The 24,476-nt window shown below is 47.4% G+C and overlaps 1 protein-coding gene across 1 annotated transcript in view; it reads left to right on the top strand.

Moving 5' to 3' along the window:
* SLIT3 (slit guidance ligand 3) overlaps positions 1-24,476 on the top strand; it is a 529,198-nt gene that overhangs the window by 361,830 nt on the left and 142,892 nt on the right. Inside the window, exons 4-6 of the mRNA XM_055079617.1 lie at positions 5,519-5,590; positions 11,805-11,968; positions 21,542-21,683. Of these exons, the coding sequence (XP_054935592.1) occupies positions 5,571-5,590; positions 11,805-11,968; positions 21,542-21,683 (326 nt within the window). The 5' untranslated portion in view covers positions 5,519-5,570. The remainder of the gene's footprint in view (positions 1-5,518; positions 5,591-11,804; positions 11,969-21,541; positions 21,684-24,476) is intronic.

Below are 24,476 nucleotides of genomic sequence, written 5' to 3'. Positions count from 1 at the left end.
CCACTATGGAGAACAGTATGGAGGTTCTTAAAAAACTAAAAATAGAACTACCATATGACCCAGGAATCCCACTATTGAGCATATACCCAGAGAAAACCATAATTCAAAAAGAGTCATTTACCACAATGTTCACTGCAGCACTATTTACAATAGCCAGGACATGGAAGCAACTTAAATGTCCATCGACAGACAAAGTGATAAAGAAGATGTGATACATATACACAATGGAATACTACTCAGCCATATAAAGGAGTGAAATTGGGTCATTTGCAGAGACAGGGACAGACCTAGAGCCTGTCATACAGAGTGAAGTAAGTCATAAAGGGAAAAACAAATATCGTATATTAACGCATATATGTGGAATCTAGAAAAATGGTACTGATGAACCAGTTTGCAAGGCAGAAATAGAGACACAGATGTAGAGAACAAATATATGGGCACCAAGGGGGGAAAGCAGGGGGTTGGGGTGGGATGAGTTGGGAGATTAGGGTTGACATATATTCACTAATATGTATAAAACAGGTAACTAATAAGAATCTGCTGTACAGCACAGGGAACTCCACTTCACTTTGCTGTACAGTAGAAACTAACACAACATGGTGAAACAACTATACCACAATTTAAAAAATAACTAAATAAATAAATCTGTTGGGGGGAAATTGCATTATTTCTAGTTCATACTGAAATGCCCATTCAGTAGCTTGTCATGGTACAAAAAGGGGAGGCCAGGACAGTCTTGAAGTTTCATAGAATTAATGTGACCCTGAACTTGAGCTTGAAACCTGACAGAAAATGCTGAATTAAGAGCACTTACTTGGAGAAAAGCTTCCAACTGGGGCGACTTGGAGTAAAGCATATCTTCTCAATAGGAACAGGGCAGTGAGATTAAAGCTAGATTCTAGAACTAGCAAAACTCTTCCAGGAAATGGAAGTAATAAATAAGGTGAGGTTGATGAGGTCACCATAGGTTAGGCTTGGGCAGTCATCTAATGGGGGTGGAGGTGGGTCATTGTCAGACCAAACCATTTATTTTTTCTGTTGATTAATTTTCAAGAAAGTTTCTATAACAAGAGGCAATGGGAGGCTTGCTCAGTTATTTCCGGCTTTGGGTCCCTGAGTGGAAATGACAGAGAATATCTTTGCTGGCGTAACAAACTTGCCCTGAAAACAGGAGGCAGTGATAAAGTTGGGAGGAACTGTGAAAAGAAAGAGTAGTGAGTCCTGAATCCTCTAGGAGCACATTGCTACCCTGGGTAGGTCTCTTATGTCTTTTTTTTTTTTTTTTTAATTTTTTTAACATCTTTATTGGAGTATAACTGTTTCACAATAGTGTGTTAGTTTCTCCTTTACAACAAAGTGAATCAGTTATACATATACATATGTTCCCATATCTCTTCCCTCTTGCGTCTCCCTCCCTCCCACCCTCCCTATCCCACCCCTCTCGGTGGTCACAAAGCACAGAGGTGATCTCCCTGTGCTATGCGGCAGCTTCCCACTAGCTATCTAATTTACATTTGGTAGTGTATATATGTCCCTGCCACTCTCTCACTTCGTCTCTTATGTCTTATAGCCTCAAATTGCTCATCTGTAAGATGGGGATAATAATTTCAACCTCAGAGCGCTTCAAGTACCAAATAAGATGAATGTGAAAGTATACTGTAAACCATGCAGGACCAAACAAACACAAGCTACAATAATAATAGCTAATAATTACCGATCACTGCCTATGAGCCAGGCAGTGTGCTAACAAGTGTGCCTTCCACGCCCTGTTTCAAGGGCGTGATGGTCAGCTGGATAATGTCCCCCCAAAGATGTTCATGTCCTCATCCCAGGAACTTATGAATCGTACCTTATGTGGCAAAAGGAACTTGGCATATATGACTAAAAATCCTGAGATGGAGAGGTTATCCTGGATTATCCAGTCAGGCTCTAAGTGTCATCACACAGGTCCTCTTAAGAGGGAGGCAGGACATCAGAGTGAACAGTAGGAGATGTGACAACAGAAGCAAGAGGTTGGAGTGATACAAGGAAGGGGCCATGAGCCAAGGAATATGGTGGCCTCTACAAGCCGCAAAAGACAAGGAAATGAATTCTCCTCTTGAGGCCTCCAGAAGAAACAGTCCCGTGAACCCATTTTAGACTTCTGACCTCCAGACTGTATGAGAATAAGGTTACGTTGCTTTAAACCACAGAATGTGTGGTAATCTGTTACAGCAACCTTAGACAACTAAGGCAGCTGTCATTTCCGGAGTCAGGCTTGTGTGGATTTAAGTCCTGGTACTACCACTTGCTTCATGACATGGAGGTGATAGAAAGGTGCCTGCCTCATCGGGTGGTTATAAGAAATGAGATGATAAGTAGGACCCTCAGCCCAGTGCCTGCCTGGCATAAAATAAGCTCGCAGTTAATGTTGGCAATTATCAGTACCATCTCATTTAATCACCAGGAAAGCTCTGTGAGATCAGTGCTGCTATTTGCCCCATGTTACAGAGGAGGAAACTTAATAAGATTATGAAAACTAACTCATGGTTGCACGGGCCATAAGTAGCAGAGGCAGAATCTAAACCAGGTCGTTGCCTTTGAGGCCATGCTCACCCACTCTGCTCTTCTGCATCAGGGTTATGACAGTGACATCTCCATCAAATGCCAGCTGCTTAGGCTGGGACACAAGAACCAGATAGAGCAGAGTGCTCCCTGCATGGGCAAAAGCCACCAAGATTGGAAATCAAATAAATCTGTGTTTATTAGGGAAAAAGAAACTGTAACTGCCATGGAGATCAGCATCCAAGAGGTTAGCAACCCTCTGACGTCCCTGGGCTGGGCAGCCCCACACAGCAAATCATGAAGGTCTGAATACTGTGTTTAGTCACTTTGGTTCTGGAATAATTGCTATTATCGTAAATGTTTTATAGCCCTCATTACGGCTCACATTTAAATATCAGTGTAGTCATACATTAATAAGTCATCGCTGCCGGACGACTGCCGGATGCAGTTACAATCCAAGCCCGGCATATCACTGCACTGTATATTCAGCTAAATTAGGGCTGGCTGTGTGAACTCAGCCTGATGTTGACTTGCTGGGTATGTTTGGAAGGAATCCTCTTTCCTGTAAAGGCTTCTTGCTCTTTGCTTTTGAGAGATAAGGAGGACACTCAGATTTTTGTCTGGTAGTGAGTCAACAACCCTAACTAGGTATCCCCCAGGTGTGGAGCCTAGAACTCTGGGACGGATAGAAGCAGAAATGAAGGCATTGTTTCTGCCCTGGAGGCATTCCTAATCCGCTGGAGAGGGGGTGGGATGCGGAGCATGGCCCTCGCTCCTCGGAAACTCCCTACCAAGGCAGGAGAGCCCGGACCAATGGGAAGGACAGATTCTTCCACCCTGTCTGATGACATGCTCTGAACAGTTCCTGGGTGGATGGAGATAGGATGGATTCACACACACACACACACACACACACACACGCACACACACACACACACACACACACACACACTTATAGAAAAGATAAGCCACATGAAACAAAACAGCTGTGTAGGTTCAACTTCATAAAATGTCAAGTGTCTGAATTGGTGCATTAGTAAAGTTCCAGAGTGGGCAGAAGTAGGCAGTATAAATTTAGTTCATTCCTCTTTATCATACTATGTGCCTAAAATAATGCCAGACACAGGGTAGGTGCAGAAGAAATATGGGGGGAGGGAGGAAAAAGTATTAGGTTCTGTGCCTCTGTGTAAATAGATTTCCTCCTGGCCTTTTTGGCCAAAGGCCTTGAGGAATAGACTGGGGTGAGGGAGTATGTGGTCCCTGGAATCCTGCTGTGACTAGGTGTCCCCAGGGGAGAAAGCATCTGTGCAGGGCCCCTTGGGTGGGGTGGGGTGTGTATGGGGGCCACTGTGTGCCAGACAAAGCTCTGTTTATATTCCCTTGGGGGTTGGGGTTGTGTGAGGGGAACAGGAATGACCAGGACAGGACTAGATCCTCTCCACCAACATCAGTTAAATGGTCGCCTCAGTTACTGAGCACATACTGTCTGCTAAGCCTTTTAGCAGCCTGTGAGGTAGGTACCAGTGCCTGCTTTCTTCTGCCAATGAAGAAGCTGTGGTTAAGAGATGTTGATCACTGGCCTGAGACCACACTACTAGGGTGTATAAGACTCAATCTGAACCATGTATGGACCAGGCCTTGGGACTGCCGTAATGCATAAGATAGAAATGTTAGAGGGCGTTTTAAGAGGAAGATAATGTGTTTACCCAGAGCCAGGGGCAAAAGAAGTCTGTTTAACCAGTGAAGGCTTCCAAAGAAAGGCTCCTTCCTGGGCCAGTGGGACCCAGTGGGAGGGTAAGAGGAGGGGGTGGATGAGAAGAGGGTATCTGATGTGGCCTTGGGAGGGGCACAGGAGAGGAAAGAGCACAGGAGCAAGTGGCCATCTCGGAGGAGCGTACCATGGGTTGTATCCAACTCCTGCTCTTTGGGATGCAAAGTGAGGCAGGTGTGGGTCAGAGAGCTGAGAACTAGGTCCAGTCTTGCCGTGAACGGTTGCCTCTGTCTGCGTAGTCACTGAAATAACCGACCCAGACAGGCCCTTCTGCTACATCACATTTCCACCTCTGCACATGGTTTCCTCGGCTGCCATGCTTTCCCCGGGCCCCCGTAATAGGTCCTTCTAGAAGCGTAAGCCCAGGGCCGTACTTACCTACAGCCTGATTTCATTCTGGCCCATTTATGGGGCTCACATCCCTCTCTTCCCTTTTCCCTGTACAAAGATACCAGTCAGTGTCAATGCTGCACTGGGGGAGTCCCCATCCATGGTCCTGGGGAGGCACAAGCAAGTAGAGACTTAATCCCTGTCCTCACAGAGCTCACAGACTCACTTCAGACAGGATGTGCTTAAAGAGCCAGAAGGTGGCTGGAAAATACTCATAAAATAACCTATCCACGTAGCATCCTGTATGAGGCAGTATGTATAATAAGCAGAGCAAGGAGTTTGGAGCAAGCTAGTGCTGGGTTCAAATCCCATGTCCACAGCTTAACAGCTGTGAGTCCTTGGAAAAGTAGTTTTACTTCTCTGAAGCTCAGCTTCCTCATCTATAACACAAGGATAAAGCCTCCCCTGTAGGGTTGTGTGCAACTAAGCAAGGTGTTTTGTATCTGTTTCCTTCTCTCTAAAATGAGGACAAGAATATGTAACTGGCCTTGTAGTTGTAGGAATCAGCGACGTTGTAATGAAGCACTCAGGACACAGTAGGATTTCAGGAAGCAACCTTATTGCTCCAGGTAGGTAAGTAAGTACTGAGAGGGCAGCAGAGGAAAGGAGGGATCCACTTGTAAAAGGAATCGGGGATTCTCTTATCATCTGGGGACCCGTCCACTTGTCTCCGGCTGCTGCACCAACTGACCCATGGCTGTTGATTGATGGTCCCTCTTTGGAGTCACATCCATCCCTTCCCCACCTTCCATAAGCATCCTGGTACCCACCACGCTGCTGCCCTGTTGACCTGTTTCTCCTCTCTCTCCGCAGCACTCTCAATAACAACAACATTAGCCGCATCCTGGTCACCAGCTTCAACCACATGCCGAAGATTCGAACCTTGTGAGTAAAAGTCCCCTGCTTCCTCCCCCACCTGCTCCCCACCTTATGCAGCTTCAGAGCAGCACTCTCAGCTGCTTGTAACACCTCACCCTTGGGGCTTCCCTGGTGGCGCAGCGGTTGAGAGTCCGCCTGCCGGTGCAGGGGACGCGGGCTCGTGCCCCAGTCCGGGAAGATCCCACATGAGGCGGAGCGGCTGGGCCCGTGAGCCATGGCCGCTGAGCCTGCGCGTCCGGAGCCTGTGCTCCGCAACGGGAGAGGCCACAACAGTGAGAGGCCAGCGTACCTCAAAAAAAAAAAAAATCTCACCCTTGGTTCCTACATCCAAACGCCTCCTCCCTGTGCTACTGACTAAGGGGTGTTGTGAGCGAGGGCAGATGTGGGGAAGGGTCACGGAGCCATCCATGGTTCTGAACCACCATCCTGCTTCAGGCCAACTCAATTCTCTTCACCCCGGGAATCTTCCTGGACTGGGGAGATCTTCTTTGTGTTTTCCACATGGATGGAAAAGTTTATTAGTGTTACATCGTCACAGAACTTTTAGAACAGGGATGTGATGATTCATCATTGGTTTAGTTCATGTCCTGTACCACTGGCAGTTCTATCCTACTGCCAAAGGCTACAGTTGTTTCCCGCTCTGGGAACGTGGAGGAGGGGGAGTCTTAGCTCCTCCTTCACCCCATCCTCCCACCTGCCACACACCACACTTTCCTGCTCCCTGGATGATATTCTGGTATCAGAATGCAGTAACTCCGTTGTTTATCTTTAATGTGTTGGGTGGGCTCAAGCCTTCCAGAATGTGTGCTCAGGAAGCAACTCCGTTGTTTATCTTTAATGTGTTGGGTGGGCTCAAGCCTTCCAGAATGTGTGCTCAGGAAGCAACTCCGTTGTTTATCTTTAATGTGTTGGGTGGGCTCAAGCCTTCCAGAATGTGTGCTCAGGAAGCAAATCTCCCCACGGCGCCCCATACCGAGAGCAGGTCTAGTGCCTTTGTTACCTGGGAAGTTCTCCTCTCTCAGCCAGAAATCCTTTCTCAGTTCCTCTGCAAATGTACTCTGCTGGCCTTTCCAAAGAGGTTCATACTTGATGTTTTTCTTGTGTGGGTGGAGCCTCAGTGGAGTTTATATCACAGCAGTAGGGGAGAGTCAGCCCCCAAGAGTAAAGTGCCTGGCACATAGTAGACAATAAATGGTATTTATAGTTATATTATTATTATCATCATCGTACTATTTATCCAGAAATCTGGATTAAAAATACCAAGCAACCAGCTTATCTATGGCCCCTGAGCAACACTGCATCCAAGCAGATGTGAAAATCCTTAGAGCAGTGGTTCCCAAAGTGGGGGTCCCTAGACCAGTAGTGTCAGCATCGCCTGGAACTTGTTGAAAAGCAAAATTGCAGGTCCCACCTCAGACCCATGGAATCAGAATCTCTGGGGTGGGCCCAGCCATCTGTTTTTAACAAGCCCTCCAGGAGATCTCAATACTCATAAGGTTTGAGACCCCTGCATTAGTGAGAAAGTGACCTTATCTCAGGTAAGAATGAAGCAAAGATCAATGAAGCAATTGATGAGGAGACGATACAGAGAACCCTCAGAAGGACACAGAGTTGGGAGTCAGACAGACCTGAGGTTAAATACGAGCTCCGCCACTTACTCTGGGCAAGTTGCTTCATCTCTCTGTTCTTCATAGATAGTGAATTCATAAGTGCTTGCCTCAAAGTTATGGTGGGAATGACATGTACTAACGTGAAGTGCCTGGTCACGGTGTCCACGCAACAAATACTAGTTCTTATATAGAAGGAGGATCCAAGCTCAGCTTCCATCACGGTGCCCATTTCTTCCTCTGATCCCTCATGGGGTAGCAGAATTCAGCCAAGAAAATCTACCTTCTTCCTTTCCTTTCAAAAGAGGATGGTGGGACTTCCCAGGCAGTCCAGTGCTTAAAACTCCACACTCCCAGTGCAGGGGGCACAGGTTCGATCCCAGGTCGGGGAACTAAGATCCCACATCCTACATGCTGCATAGTGCGGCCTAGATAGATAGATAGATAGATAGATAGATAGATAGATAGATAGATAGGTAGATAGATAGGTAGATAGATAGATTGATTAATTAAAGGGAATGGTGCAGGAGAAATCACTGGGTCCTCAGGGTGCTGGGCCCGCATCTCCCCAGGCGAGTGGGTTGAATAGAAGAAATAAGGCTCTCACCTGCGCAACCAGCAGTCCAGCTCCCGTGGGCTGCTGCTTTGTGATTTCTACCTCCCCTCCTGTTATTTTCAGTTGAAAAGCATCAATAAGAGAGCAGGGAGGGGTCCACGGGAGGCAGGGAAGATGGTGAGGTCTGGATCTTTGTTGGGGTGTTGTAAGGGTGGGGGAGGAGGGCAGGAGAGTTTTTTCTCCTTGTTTCTGCTGTCATACTTCGCTGTGGTCCTGAGCACTCATCTGATGAGTTCAGATCAATCCATCAATCTCGTCTGTTCTCTTTGCTCCCTGCCTGCTGCCATTTTCTCTTTAGTTTAATTTCAGAGATGGCTCTGTAGAGAACTCCCCAGAGACTTGAGCTGACTAATCCCCCTTCACTGTAATTAAAGTGTGGTGGTGAGGGGGGAGCGCTGGTGGTGGGGAAAGGGGGAAGAGGAGAGAGGAAGGAAGTCGTAAATGGGATTTCTAAAGGAAAGCTTTTATATTGAATTCAGAAAGCCACATTTTATAGAAAATGAACGCTGACCCTCTCTAAAAGGATTTGCTGGAAATTTAATTTAGCATCTGTGGCTAAAAGGCACCTTTTACAAATTGGCATTTGTATTCATTCACCTTATCTCCTGTAAAAGTGGTTTCGCCAACATGAAATATGGTGTTTCTGTCCGCAAAAGACCACAGAACAACTGACAGGAACCACCTAGCCGCCTTGATGCTTTGGTGGCTAAGAAATGACAGCCTTGTACAGGCAGGGCCTTGGGTTGGGAAGAGCCTGAAGTCTGGAGCTAGTCTCCTCACAGTAAGAATAATAAGAGTAAACGTTTCTTCGGTAGTTTACGGTGTCCCAGGCCTTGTGCTTAGCATTTTTCATGAATCATTTCAATCCTCACAGTGGCCCAAGCAAGGAGGCACCATTAATATCCCCATTTTATAGATGATAACACTGAGGCCCAGGATTAGACTGCTGCCCAAGGTCAAAGTCGAAAAGCACAGAGCCTATGTCAGATTCTGGCACTATGACATCAGAACCTGAGCTTGCCCCGTTCAGTAGGAACAAAAGCAGAAGAACGTCAGGTGAGCTGAGGAAGGGGAGACCGGAGCTTCCACATGGCTGAAAGGCCACTGGAGGCCACCCTCCCTGTGTCATTGCCATCACAAAAGTTATTGAAAGTAATTAAGATAATGTCTCTTCTCACTCAAGAAAACTAGAAATACTCTTGGCAGTGTCTGGGCTCAAGTTTCAAGATCATCAAGATTCTTTTTCTTTTAACATTCGTATTTGGGATAACATTGCTCAATTTGATCTACGGAACATGATGTAAAAGGCAGCTTGAAAGACTCTGCCCAGCTCAACTCTCCAGCCCTTCTGCTGGGTAAAATTCCAAGAGGGGGAGATCTGAGCCTGTCCACTGTCCTGGGCTTTTGACAAGAGCCTTCACATGGCTTCAAAAGCAGTTTGGGTCACCTCTTTTCCATGGTCCTACTTACGAGAGGAGAAATTCCTACAGAAATGGACAAAGGGATAAGGACCATCTGTAGCAAGGTTAAAAAAGGAGGTAGCTTGGGGCTGGCCAGTGGGGATTAAGGAACAACCAACCTAATATAATCTTCCAAAAGGGAAACTGCTGACATTTTGATTATCCCAGAAATTAATCAGCTCAGTAAGGATCTGACTCACCTAAACCTCATTTTTGTTGTTCCATTGATCTCTTACCTCTGCTTGGAACTGATGGGAATTTGTTTGCATTGATCCGCCTTGTTTCCTTAGCTTCCATACCTCAGTGCCGAAGAGGGCAACTGCCTTTCCTAATAAAAGCCAAACTCATTAAAAGGCACACAAAAAAACTCTGGCACCTCAACCTGTGCGCGCCACTGCAGCCTACCTCTGCTCTGCCTTGTCACTAAGAACTGACCCACTGTCACTTTTTTCCTAGACAGCCTTTATACCTGGTGGTGTATTCCTGGCCGCGCAATCATCTCTCTCTCCCTCTCTCTCTCTCTCTGTCTCTCAACAGCTCACTGATGGGTCAGGAGACAGATCATTTTCCCTCATGCTGCAATTTCCCAAAAAGTCCCAATGCAGAAAAGGAATTCTCTCCCCCGCTTCATACTCTTTGGGAAAGAGTAACCAGCTCCAAGTCCCACACCAGGCCCCCCTCCATCCTTGGCACAAAGTGGTCATCTTTGTTAAATACACAGAGGTCTTGCCTTCCTTCTTAGAACTGAGGTCCTTCCTTCCAGGTTAGGATTTTGCCTTCCCTCCTCCTTCCCACCTGTCGTACCTCTTCCTAAATTGCCAGACTAAGAGGGAGCCAGGCGTGTTTCCACAGCATCGGGGCCTGAGCTTTGACGTTCAGAGGCGAGCATTGCTTGGGGCCCATTACAGGCACAGTATCTTGGTCCTGGGGGTATATGCAGTTGTCTTTGACTTTTAAGTATTGGCTCTGAAATACAAAAAGAAAATTATAACATCAAAATTAATCATGTTTCAACAAAATCGTAAAAAATCTTTTCAGATATTTTTCAGCAGAAAAAAATGACATTCTAGGTGGGATATGGGTTCGTTTAGTCAGTCCGATATTATGGGATCTAGGACCCCCACCCTGAGTCTGCCAAGGTCCCTGGTGGCCCTGGCCTGCCCAAGGTTTGCACCCGTGCAGGGCCAGGGAGACTCTGCTGGCAGGCAGCGCAGATGAGCTACACTTGGCCAATGTTTAGCAATGTTGACCTTACACTAAGTGGAGTGTGGTCAAGAGCCCTTCAGCTGTCTCCATTTCAGACATGGATGTAGCCTGAGCCACTGCTTCGGTCTGCCATTCAGTATTAACTGGCATGACACAGAGTACTTGCAAGTCCCAAGATATTGCTGGCTGATGAGCAGGTGCAGGATGGGGCAGTTGAAATTTGCATCAGAAAGCCAAGTATGTGATAAGCTGTCGTGACTAAAACTCACCTCCCGCCACTGCTAATGATCTAAGTTTGTAGGGACTGTGGAAGTTGGAAACCCCTGATGCAGAAACCTTGGGGAAGAACCTTTAGGAGCCCCTGGGTATCCTTAGGTTGCCCTCCAGACAGTGGAAAGGAAATTCAACTTAACCAGATGAGGCTCCCCTCAGATGTGGAACCTGAAGATCCCTCTCTGGAATCTTATTCACTCCAGGGTGAGAAGCTGATCTGGAACCACAGCCACTAGAGGGAGAAAGCCCACGAGTCCTGAAGATGGATAAAAAGCCTTTTCAGAGGCACCGAACCAGTCAGAATAGCAAATACACCAGGCGGACTTGAACCTGGGAAGGCTATGAAGGGCACTGTGGAGAAAGTGCTGTGGATTACAAGAGTCTGTAAACACCTTATTTAAATAGGAGGATGAAGAGAAGGTGCATCCTTCAGAAAGTACCCTTCTCTCTGTGCCCTGCTTCCTCTGGCTAGTGCACCCAGCGATATTGGTTTTAGGCTCACCAGCATGACACACAGGGGGTCCATTAAAGGGACACTTAGAGAGACAAGGAAGGAAGGAGAGAAAAGACAACAGCAGATCTCGGCCACAGTTCACCACAGACTGGAGCGTGGAGATTAAGAAGCTGTTGTAAAGCATCTGTAACCAGGGCTAGCTAAGGTACGGAAAGCTACACCTGAGTCACACTTTTGGAAGTTGGGCCTGAATCAGGATCATCGCTGTAATAATGTTACCCTCCCTCTTCTACGTGTTGAGCCTTTCCTGAGTGGGAAAGAAAAGGGTGGAATTACTCTTAAAAAATGGGAATTGCTCAGAAGCCTGGAGGCCTCCATTGGATGTGGCCGGCACGACAAGATGACTGTCACGTGTGGCTTGGCAATAACAGGGTTGAGGCTCCTGTGGTGGTTCCGCGGTGCAGAGGGCAATGCTCCCCCGGGCTCCCGAGGACTGTCACACTGGGCAAAGGGCACGGAGGTTCAGCCCACTCTATTCAGGCAGTGGCACCCTCCCCACTTCCTGCCGTGACGGCATCTTCCCCTCTGTCCCTCCCTCTCCCAGGCGCCTCCACTCCAACCACCTGTACTGCGACTGCCACCTGGCCTGGCTCTCGGATTGGCTGCGACAGCGGCGGACCATTGGCCAGTTCACTCTCTGCATGGCTCCTGTGCACCTGAGGGGCTTCAACGTGGCGGACGTGCAGAAGAAGGAGTACGTGTGTCCAGGTGAGGTGACCCCACCACTCCCCTCCCCTCCCCTCCTGTCCTGGGACTCGCCCACCTGTGAGCTCTCCTTAACATCACCTTGGCCTTGAACACACACCCCAGCCCAGAGCTCGGTGTGGAGCCTCGCAGGTTGCCCCAGCATTCGCCAGTCACTTAAAGAACTCTAAGGTGCCTCCAGGTGTTCCAGAAAAGAAGCTCTTGCCATCTGATAAAGGAAAATGCTCAAGGAACTCATGAATCACTTCCTGTTAAGCCTCAGAGTCCATTAGGTACTTTAGCATTCGCCATACCCGTTCCTATCACCCATTTGCTCCTAGAAATTGAGAGTCAGGCTAAGAGAGGCTATGGGGTCAGGCTGCTTGGCTGGAAATCTTAGCTCTGTCCCTTAATGGTATGTGACTTTGGTAAGTTACCGCATGTCTGCAAAATAGAAAAAATCGTAGTCCATAACTCCAGGGATGCATGGGAGGATTAAATGAAATAATGCATATAAAGCACTTAGCATAATACACGGCACTTGGTAAGAGCTAATGAGTAGAGCTTAATTATTATAGTTTAGTGGGCCCACAAAACGCTGAGCAAACACGAGAGTTTGATCTGTGGGTAATCAAACTGTAATAGGAGCACAGGTGCCCATGTAGTACAGAAAACAGAGCTGTGCTTGCACGTGACTGAAGGCGGCTCATCTCTCCAGGATGGGAGGTGGCTCAGTGACCTGAGAAAAGCTTCCCAGAGGATGTCGCCTTTGCCTTGGGTCCTAAATGTTGTTTGCTTGTTTGTTTTTACTTTTCATTTTGCCATTGCCCAACCCCATCCATTCTTCCCTTTTCTGGTGGCAAGGAAGTAAGCTAATCTCTTGATTTCCTCAAAAAAAAAAAAAAGAGTATTCAGTTGAGGAGTTCCCCAAAGATGCATTCCTGAGATCCAGGAACTCAGTCCTGGAATTGGGACCCAGTGGCTTCTAAAGGCTGATCTTGGGGCTCTGGTGTGTAGGAAGGCAAAAGGTCAATGAGGAGCTTAGCGTGGGTGGGGACTGCACTTCTCACCTTTTTTCACTGCTGCCCACTTTCAGTATGGAAGGTTTATTGAGCCCACTATGCGCTGTGGGACCCCCATGTGGCCAGGAGTGCAGACTGGTCCTCTTCTGCTCTTAGGCTGCATTTGCCATATATAGGAATTTTCCTTGAATTCAACTTTATCTCCCTGATCTGCTGCTTTCTCCTGTCATGTTACAACTTTATCAAGTCATTTAATACCCAGAAACATTTTAACATGTTTCAGAGCAGTACCTCAACAATTTGCTATAGACGCCCACTTAGAAATCACTTTCCATCAGACACATAATAAAACCGTTTATCACACAGACACCCAACTCAAATACAGTGACTGTAATTACAGTAATTATTAGGCAAAGGGTACAATATCGGCATAAGTGCCAGTGAAAGAAATAATTATAGAGTGCAGGAGTCATCCAAAAGCTATTGAGAAAAACTAATTAGGGAGGAGGTTAAAACACATCATTATGGGTGGGTACCAAGTTAAAAGCTGCGCACCAACACGAATACCAACACGAAGGTGCTTCGTCATGAAAGCACCTTCCCATCAAGGGAGTGCCGAGACATTGCTTACCCAGCAGCAGTCAGGACTCAAAACCCAGGGCCGGAAGGCTGATCCTCCTGGGTCCTGGAAATGTTACTGCCCCAGGTCTCCCTCCTCTGAAAAAGCCGGATCTCACAGGTGGGTTAATAGTTACATAGGTGACTATGACCTTTATCATATCCCCTGTTTATAGCAATCAAGCCCATTTCTAGTGATGGGCTGTAACTTCTTCATACGAGGCCAGGTGTCTTTTAAGGACACCAGAATTTAATCCACAGACTGCAGACATGAATATGCTATTAATCTCCACCCTCTCACTAGTAGTATGAATTTAGGGGAGTGACATATTAGGGGCCCTATGCGTGGGGGATTTTTTAGATGCTTTTCCCAGGCTCTCAAGGCTTCCAGATAGGATGCTGTGCAGGGCAACTTTCTGAAAAGTAAGTCAGATACAATGGCGGGGAGAACTGGTGAATTAAACATCTGTAACGAATGAACAACCGCCCTCATTAGTGGGGTTCAGGAGGAGCACCCCCTTCCCAAAAGTACTACATCTTTCATGATTTGTTCAAGGTAGGTGGTGAGACTGTGATAAAAGGATGCCAGAGGAAGCAGCGTGGAGCAAGATTCAGCCTGTGCACCCACAGGAGGTCAAAGAAATGGGCTATTTTCATGTACCGACAAACCCCCCTACTGGGAGATGCAGCCCACCTCTGAGGGTGCAGGCCCTGCCCCACCGCAGAGCCCAGCGAGGCATCCGAATGAGGCAGTTTGGGACAGACCTGATGGCCATTGTTTAAAGCTGCAAAACCACCAGGCTCCCTCCTCATCCAAGCTATTCCTCCCATAACCCGCAGGAGGAGGACTTCAGTCAAGAAAGGAGGAGCATGAACATCCCTTAAAAAATAGAAGTCATCTGCTCAGAAGGAAGAAAGGCATGGGGCATCAATCAAACCATCCCTATGCGTATTCATCACCAGTGGCCCCTGTTGAGGCAGCCTTAGAAAAACCTCCCTGCGCCCCTACACGGTATCGAAAAATTCACCCAACGCATGACTCCAGAGACAGGAAAGAGCTTTATCTCTCTCAGCCTGTGAGGGCCCTGCCTGCCCAAGTCCCTGATATCTCCCTTTGAATTAAATCCGGCTGTCTGGAGCCCAGCCTCTTCTCCCTAGAAGTCCGGGCTACTGGTTCCTTATCACCGCCGCTAACCCAGAAATTTGCTAGTAGCGCACTCCGGCAAAATTCATCCCCTCTGTCAACGGTCCCCTTCAATCGAAGGCATTTATTTTCCTCTCCTGGGGAGACAGCTGGGCATTTTTCACAAGAGTGGGAGACTCTTATTTTATTTATTATAACAGTTTTCCATGATATGCAACAGGACTGCTTGGTTTCCTTTAGCTCTTGCTGAAAGGATTTCTCTGTTAATTTTCCTTGTTTTAAGAGGAAGTTAGGGCCCTAGGACTAGAAGGGTCCCCCAGTGGACTTTATGAGTTCATACAGCAGATTGGAGAAAAGGTTACGCTTTGGCCATGATTAGGCTCACGTGAGTTGCAAGTTGAATTTTTTTTTCCATCCTTAGCTAAAGGGCTTATTTGGGAGTTTAAACTCTAGGATTTGTCTTTCACGTGTCAATTTTCTGATCCCTTAATCTGAGAAAGTTTCTACCAGTTACAATCTGTAATTCAAGGGTAGTAGCTAAATATTTGACCTCTTGAGTCAATTATCTCTTAACTTTGAATATCTTTGAACCCATTGGTTTGTCCACCCATTTCACATGTATCTGTCCTTTGCCTTTGAATGTGAGATATATTTTCATGAAGATTAATCTTGTCTTCTGGTAATAAGGTGCCATGTCTTACATTTTTTTCCAGTGCCCCAATACCTAGAATAGTGCTGGATCCTAAGAGCCTCTCAACAAACTCTTCCTCAGTTATTATTTAAAATGAAGTAGGTGTATCTCCTTGGAAACAAGAAACTTTCCCCTTCTACTTCTTTTTTTTTTTTTTTTTAATTTGAGACTAGTTACTAGGTATAGAGTTAATTAAGGTGAGCCATGACTAGCCACCCATTTCCTTAGGAGGTTTTAATTAAAACACCATAATTGGACATTGCAAGAATGAGATTATTAGGTTTATTTAGCCATTCTCCAAATTATCATGCCTCTGGTATTTAAATCACGTTCATTTATATTCTCATCATAATTGCTCGAGTCCCATTGTCATTGCAGTCTGTTGTTGGCTTTTGAAAGACCAGAGGCCAACAGGGATGCTTAATTTGAATACTGGAATTAATTTATTTCCACGCGCTCATGAGGCCAGTCGATTTTCCAACTCTCCACACTCTACTGGGTGAAGTTCTCTTTAAAGACAGAAAGAAAGAAACAACGGCTCTAACGCAAGAGTGTCCAGCCATCTCCAGGGTAGCTGACACAATACATGTCTCACCCCTGAGCATCCTTTCCTGCCTCCTGAGATTCCAAGGCTTTGACGGTTTTCTACTTCGTGGCAATAGAGAGGCATGGTGGGTGTCTTTTTGGCAGAGGAGGTGGTAGAAGAGCCCTTCTATTATGGGAATAATAATAATGGATCTACGACAGGGGTTTTATGAGGATCAAGTGAGGTGATATATACAAAGCACTCAATGCAGTGCATAGGAAACAGCCTATAAACGTTAGCTACTATTATGAGAATGATGGTCATTATTAGATTGGCCACGACTGTGTCCACGTGCAGGTACACTCCTCTCTCAGGGCTTCTGTTTCCCCACCATCTCCACGGCCCTCTCTGGGTCTGGAGTTCGGTGACCTCTGCCCCACTCATCTGGGCAGACAAGTTCGGGCCTTTGGCTTTCAGGGTGATGATCATTCCCATTTGCCAATGAGCAGAAAAACAAAGATGGGGTCAGAGCTGGGCAGGAGTCATATCCCTGGTCACTGCTCCATCTTCCTTCTTTCTCAGAACCGGAGGGAGAATTGTGCAGTCAGCAGAGAGAGGATAATCTGTACAATGTCCATGCCGGTGACCACAGGCGCTTGCCCTGTGAGAGGTCTAGCTGGGAACGCGTTCCTGCCCTCTCGCTCGTTGACATCCCCCTGGGCTGGGAAGCAGCTCCCTTGATGACCAGTAAGAGCAGGAAGGGCCAGCATCTCCGTTCCCCCCGAGCTCTGCTCTGCCCTCCCTCCAGACATCAGGCCACAGACCAGCGAGTCTTAGGAGACATGTGAAGGGAGGCCGGGCATCTCAGCTTCCTCCTTGTTTGGCACAGAGGTGGCTTTGGCTCCAGATTGAAATTCCAGAGCTGCAGTGATTAAGGAAAGGTGAGATGGGCCCCCAGAAGAGAGACAGGTACTCGGCCCACATCCCCATCTCCCTACTCTGGTCAGGACATCCTTCCACCCCAGGGCAGTAGCATTTTAGCACTGGGACTGGAAGAGTTCTGAGGGCAGAGAACCTGGGCACTTATTTTAAAATGAAGAAAGGAAGAACAAGTCCACATGCACTCCTAAGTTTATAAGAGAACGTCTTAGAAAGTACATGACAGGGGGTCTGCCTGCTAGTTCATCAATACGCTCAGATTTAAGGCCCTTGCTGTGCCAGGGAGAAGAGGCAGTGGTACCAGTCGGCAGGCTCCCTCGAGGACCATGAGGATGCATAGGCCTCCTGAGAACGCATCATACAACAGGGACACACACGTGCATGCAGGCAGGCACACACCTAGAGAGACCCTTTCCATCAAGGAGACACAGAGACTCCTTCTACCCCAATATAAAAACTCTGCTCCCATTCCCCTCTTCTTCCTAGCTTGTAGTCATAGAATTTGCTGGGTAGAAAGGTAGGTGTTTCCTCGCTTTGTCCGCCTTGGAAATCTACTATCTCCTACATCACTCTCTTTAGCCTCAATGTGTGTGGACAGGAAAGGCTGGGAGGGATGGATTTGCTGACAGAGGTCGACAGAGGACCTAGGACACCTGACCTGAGCAGGTGAGCTAGGCTCAGAGGGGGCCTCAGGGGACTGGACAGATGGCCTTTGCTGTGATAGAAAGACCTGAGCTTCAGGCATGAGAGTCCTGTCTACGCATTGCCACTCCGTTTCCCCACTCTGAGGCTGATGCTATGGACCAGTGCCCAGGGCACTCAGAACTCAGGGAGCCTCCCCTCACGGTCCTTCCAGAAGAATCGTTCACCTCCGTAGCTTGGTGGAATTCAGTCCCCATGTCTCTAAGGCTTCTGGGGCAATTTCATTCATGTATTCATCCTCTCACTCACCCAAGGTGTGTTTATTGAGTGTTTTGTGCCAGGCCCTCTTTTAGGCAATGAGGATATAATAGTGAATAAGACAGAAAAGGTCACTGACCTTGTAGAACTTACATGCTAGTCTCACTCTGTCCAGAGACAGAAAGCAAAGGGGAAGGACTCGCACCACACAGGACTCAGAGACCCAGAGGGAAATAGGCTTGGTCCCTGCAGCATTGATTAAGGGGGAATGTTTCCAGGGAAAGCAAAATCATCTTTCAGCCCTGGCTTAAACCTGAAGTGTTTTGTTTCAACAAGAGAGTAGCATCCTTGCCATGTGTGAATACCTAGCTGGGGAGCTGCCAGCCCGGGATGCTGACAGAGACTATAATTACAGTTGTTTCTCTCCGCGTAATAAAAGGTGTCATTAGTGACCTGGTTAAGGAAGCTTTTCAAATCCTTTTTGGCCTTGACAACATCCTTTGCAATGTAGCACACCCTTTCTTCCAAATCAGAGCCACCCTGTGAAAGACACAGCTCGTTCCCAGAGGGACTCAAGGCTGCAGCCTGGGTCTGGTTTAAACAGAATTCATTTCAGCACAGAAGTCAGAAGGGGTACCTTTGAAGAAACTCCATTTCAGAACTTTCTGTTGCCCATGTGAGCCCTAAAACATAATGCCTTTCTTCTGCTCTTTTCTGACACACCCCACTAAGTAATATTTTGACAGATCAAAAGAGGGATGTGGCCATTGGATACCCTGTACCTCAGTGGATGGAAAGGCAAGTGCTCAGGCTCAGGGCTCCATGGAGCCCCTGATGCTTCCCATCCAGGAAGGTGCGGGGTGTGGTGTGTCTCCCTGGCTGGTCAGGCACCGGAGCCCCTTGATATGCAGGGCCAGGCATGGCAGTTCTCTTTGGGGAGCACCATCTACACTTCAAAAGCCCTGACACCTGCAGTCCTGGCGCTCCCAGCCTCCTTGAGGGGATGCAGGTGAGGGGACGCGAGCCCTGCCCACTGTAGATCCTCTTGGCCACCTGCAAAGAGATGCAGCAGAGGAGGGAAGGCTTTTAGGTGTCTTCTGATCCTTCTGTTTCCATTTTTCTGAAGAACAGTAGTCCATCTCCAGACCCAGAAAGGACTTCAGAAGTCATGCAGTCGAAACTTCACCAAGATGGCAGCAGAAAAACTCAGGGCCGGGGGGTACTGTGACTTGCCTGAGGTCTTGTAGACAATTCGTGGCAGAGCCAGACCCATTATGAAAAATAACGACAACAGGACTTCCCTGGTGGTCCAGTGGTTAAGGATCCATGCTTCCACCACAGGGGGCGAGGGTTCGATCCCTGGTCTGGGAAGTTCTGTGTTCCGCATGGTGCAGCCAAAAAATAATGATAATAATAAGAACAACAAAAACAATAACAAATAACACGACTAAGCGCTAACTCTGTGCCATGCCCTCTTCTAAATATTGATATTTTACATGCATTAATTTCCTTTGCCTTAGCAATAAAGCCATGCTATGAAGTAAGTATTGCTGTTTCCCCCATTTTACAGGTGGGGAAAACTGAGGCACGGGGACATAAGGATGATAGGATAGAACCAGTGTTCAAACTGAGCCAGTGGGACTCCAGAGCCCACACTCTTGGCCATAACAGTCTCATTCCTGATCTGAGGTTCTTACAGGCTGGCTTTCCGGGGTTGTCATTTTCTCAGAAATGTAAAGACTTTCCGAGTTTGGAACAAAGCCAGCACCACCTCTCTCTCTAAGAGAATGTTCCACTTGGGGATTTTAATGTAAGTTGTCATCTCTCTGGCATTTTCCATGGTCTCTGTTAGATCCACTAGTGTGACACTGGAGAGTTTGAAGTCCTTGGACCCTACACAAGAATATTTGCTCGAATGTTCCACTTAAGAGGATGTTTTTAAATTGTGTCTGTGTATGTGTGTGTGTGTGTGTGAGTGTGTGTGTGTGTGTGTGTGTGTGTGTGTGTGTGTGTGTGAAAGTGAGGTCAAGGGAAGTAAGAACCTTTGGTCACTGGGTTGCACTTTGTGGCAAAGTAAATGTTCCAAATTAAGCCATAGGCATCGATTTGAGTCTTGCAGAAGGACCACCCCCAAGTATAGGGACTGTTGAACGTGGAGAGGGGAGCCTCTGATTTAAGGCTCACTCACTGTCCAAACGAGGACTTGCCCCAGGCCCGGTCAGTCCTCTGATTCTACCACTGTAGTTAGACTCGCTCTGGCTTCCCAGCCTCAGCCTGTGAAAGTGAGGCCAAGGGAAGTAAGAACCTTTGGTCACTGGGTTGCACTTTGTGGCAAAGTAAATGTTCCAAATTAAGCCATAGGCATCGATTTGAGTCTTGCAGAAGGACCACCCCCAAGTATAGGGACTGTTGAACGTGGAGAGGGGAGCCTCTGATTTAAGGCTCACTCACTGTCCAAACGAGGACTTGCCCCAGGCCCGGTCAGTCCTCTGATTCTACCACTGTAGTTAGACTCGCTCTGGCTTCCCAGCCTCAGCCTCTCCAGTGAACCGGGGCCAAACCAAAATCATCTTTGCCTACAGATATTTTCCATGTTTCACGTTTAATCTCTCTCCAAGAGCCCGCAGCCAGATGGTCCGTGTCTGAGCAGTGAGGATATTTGCAGAGTTAGTCTGAGTTTGGTCTCAGCCCATGGCCCTTTGCTCAGGGAGGTGGATCTGGAAAGACATTGAAATCATCCCTGCTGGCTGGATCCCCAGGTATGGGATAAGGTCCTGAGAATGCCATTGGGTTGAGTTTACCTTTTGGACCGCAGTGTCCACATTTGAAAGACTAACCACGGGTTTGCGATTCTTACCTCACTTTGAAGAAACAGTCATAGCGTGAAAACTTATACAGTGTCTTTAAAATGTTTGAATTTACTTCTGTTAGCAATTTGGTGTGACCACCAGAGAAAGTGATTAAGATTCTTATGACTCTTTGAATCTTGAGTTAGTTTGCTAATATGTTTATCTTCACTCGGCTTTGTAAATAAGCTCCTTCCTTGCCATTTTCTTGGGTTTTTTACCACTTTGCGGTAAATTCACACAGGTTCTCACCTCAAACAAAACTGAGACTCCAAAATATGTAGTAACTTATTCACTTTTTTTCTAATGAGATAAGTTTCATTTGCATGTTCTTTGGACATAAAAGCTGTTTGAAAAGGACTTGGATGTCGTTGTTGATGGCTCTGCTGACACTTGGACAACATCAGTGCCCCAAATGAGGAAATTCTGTCACCTTTTCTCTTCCCACTTGGTTTTGATAGTGACTTCCAGCCACTTGAGAAAGAAACAAAGGTGTGTCTACATGCGGTATCCAAGCCCCAGATAAAAGCCCAAAACCCTGGAATGTCATTCAGACATTGGACTCCCTGAAAAAGTAGTCCCAGTGTATGCTCTTTGCATTCCAGTGGCATATTTTCATGTGTGATTGATTCTGAGAGCAACTCTGTCTCTGAAAGAGTAAGAATGAGGGGATGACAGAGCAAGTGGAACAATCTAGAAATGGTCAGGTCAAGGGTAGACTCTCTCCTCTTGGCTGAATGTTTAGCCAGCGGCAGCTGTGTCTCCCAGCTGAGGGCCGATGTTAGCTGGTGATGATTTTTCAGGTAGCTGATCAGGTAATGCTGCCTCCTTGGGAAGCTGGTTAAGAGACACAGAAGCCCAGGCAGCTGCTGACACTGACATGAATTGACCATTGTGTTCTGGTCCCACAGGCCTGCACTCGGAGCCTCCATCCTGCAATGCCAACTCCATCTCCTGCCCTTCAGCCTGCACTTGCAGTAATAACATCGTGGACTGTCGAGGGAAGGGCTTGATGGAGATTCCCGCCAACTTGCCAGAGGGCATCGTTGAAATGTGAGTGCCTGTCTGCCTCCCTCTGTCCCTGGCGAGTTCGCTTCTTGGTCTCAGCCAGTCCCCCTCAGGCTGGCGGCATGCTGGGCTGTTAGAGCTGACTGTTGAAAGCACTCAGCAATCTCTTTGCTCTCTTTCCAGGCTTTCCCAGGTATGATAGCTCAGGGGTCAAGAATATAGATTCTAGAGCACAGTCAGCAAATGACAGCCCATGGGCCAAGTATGTCCACCGCCTATTTTTGTAAATAAAGTTTTATTGGAACACAGCCACACCCATTCATTTATGTATTGCCTATGGCTGTTCTTGTAGGGCATTATTGAGTAGTTGTGACAAAGGAACTTACAGCCCACCAAGCCTAATATATCTTCTGTCTGGCCCTTTGCAGTAAAGGTTGGCCAGTCCCTGCCCTAGAGTCACCCTGGGATTATATCCTGGCTCTACCATGTGCTAGCCGTTTGCGACTGTGGGCAAAATAATTGCTCTCCCTCGTCTCTAGTATTCTCATTTATAGTAATGTGATAATTATAGTATTACTCAACGGGTCATTGTGAAAACTAAATGAAATACCACATGTAAAGCTCTTAATATAGCCCTTGACACGAGGGCAAGCCTTCTATAAAATGGTGGTGGAGGGGGAAAGTATACGAATAATGAACTGATTTCACAGCTACTATTACTGAGCAAGAGACTGAGCTCTTAATCATTTCAAATCAGATTATGGTCATCTAGATTAGACCTTTAGGGAATGAGACAAGATTGTGTGTGTCTGTGTGTGTGCACAGGTATCCAAAACTCCAGTAAAATTTGTTTGTCCATGTAGCTTAATCTTGTCCACTCTTCTCTCATATGTTAGAAAATGGCCAGTGTCTCATTCTGGATTGAGTAGAGGGTCAGTGAACATTGACCTGAAGATCACTCTTTACATGACAATAACTGTTTTCATTTCTACCTTCATCTTTAGATGGCTTTATTAAACACATGATTAGATGGAACCCCCCCAACTAGAAACATCATTAGATAAAATCCCTCCAAAGAAAAGATATTGTATACATTTCCCTCACCTCTCTGCTGCATCATCTCCTCTCCCTACTCTCCCCCCGCCCCCTCCTCTTCTTCCTCCTCCTCCCTTTTCCCCTCCTCCCCCTCCTCTTTCTCCTCTTATGCATGCCCTTCTGCTCCCAATGCATTTCAATAGATGACCCATTGACCCTTTCATTCATTCATACATTCATTCAACAAACATCTGTTGTGAGTCCACTGGGGTCCAATCATTGTTCTGTGCTTAGGGAGCAGCAGTGAACAAAATAGACCAAATTTCTGCCTTTATGGTGCTTGCATTCTCGTTGAGGGAAGAGTGCAACAAACAATAAACAGAACAAAGTGAATTAGATATTATGTTAGAAGATGGTAGGTTCTGTGGAGAAAAATAAAGAAGTGAGTGAGAGAAAAAGCAAGTGGATATCTGGAGGAGAGTATTGCAAATAGAGGGGACAGCATGCACAAAGGCCCTGAGGTAGGACTGTGCCTCGTATACCAGAAGGCCAGTGTGGCTGGAGTGGAGTAAACACAAGGAAGAGTGTCAGGGGATGAGGTCAGAGGGGTAATGAGGAGCCAGATCATTTTAATGACTTTGGTTTCACCCTGATTGAGGTGAGAAGAAACATATAACTTACAACAGGGGAGGGGAGCCTTCGTTTCTTCTTTCTTCAGTTGCTTTGCCAGCTTTTCTCTGATTCCCTTTCAAACGTTCTTCCCCAGACCCAGTGGACACAACCCATGCCTCCACACCCTTCCTGCAGGCAGAAGCGAGTCAGCCACCTGTGTTTTTTTGGCCCTGACATCCACACCTTCTGTACCTTCCTCCGCCTTCACTCAGCCGTCAGTCTTCTTTTAGCAAAAACCAACAGTGAATTCCCTTTGTGTTTTACCGTGACTCGCCTTCACTCCTTGTGGTCCATTGCTCTAGCCTTGGAGAGCCCTTCCTTCCCGGGACTTCACTTAGACCTCACACCTGTCCCGCCCATCCCCACCCCCTGCCCTTTGTCCCCCATTTCCCCCTACGCCTGTCCCTCCTCTCTGCCTTTTCTGTACCGTTCCCCCTTCTCTTTTTCTCCCTCCCTTTCTCCACCCCCCGCTTCTTTCCCTCTCTGCACCCACGGTCTTCCCACCTTCCTCCCCAGCCCGGTCTCTTTCTCCACCCAGTTAACCCTGTGCTCCTCGTCACAAGAGCCATCCCCTCCATCCATGCCAGGGTAGGACTCTGGGCCTCCCAACAAGGGTGTCAGGAAAGAATTCCTGCCAACATTCATCTCATTTCAGATTCCCATAGCACCTTGCTTTCTTTCTCTGCCCCACCTTGTTCCTTTCCCCTTCCATCTGCGAGTTTTTATCTTTTCTCTTTGGCAACCACAGACCTTCCGCTGACCAGGTCTCAAACCACAGCCATCCCCACCCCAGCCCTGATTCAGGAGCTCGGGCCTGCCCGCCCTCCTCTCCCACTCCGCATCCCTATACCTCCAGCCTGGGCCTCATGGGCACACAGCTCAGGTGTCTGGGGGAGAGAAATTACAGACGTCCCCACTGGAGATGCGACCCATGGAGGCCAGACCATACCTGGGCCGTTGGGCTCACACCTGGACATTGAATTTTAAAAGGCACGTTGAGGGCTTCCCTGGTGGCGCAGTGGTTGAGAGTCCGCCTGCCGATGCAGGGGACACGGGTTCGTGCCCCGGTCCGGGAAGATCCCACAACGGGAGAGGCCCGCGTACCGCAAAAAAAAAAAAAAAAAAAAAAAA

This window comes from Physeter macrocephalus, chromosome 2 (genome assembly GCF_002837175.3).
Source record: "Physeter macrocephalus isolate SW-GA chromosome 2, ASM283717v5, whole genome shotgun sequence".
NCBI lineage: Eukaryota > Metazoa > Chordata > Mammalia > Artiodactyla > Physeteridae > Physeter > Physeter macrocephalus.
This window is presented reverse-complemented; position numbering and strand designations above follow the sequence as displayed.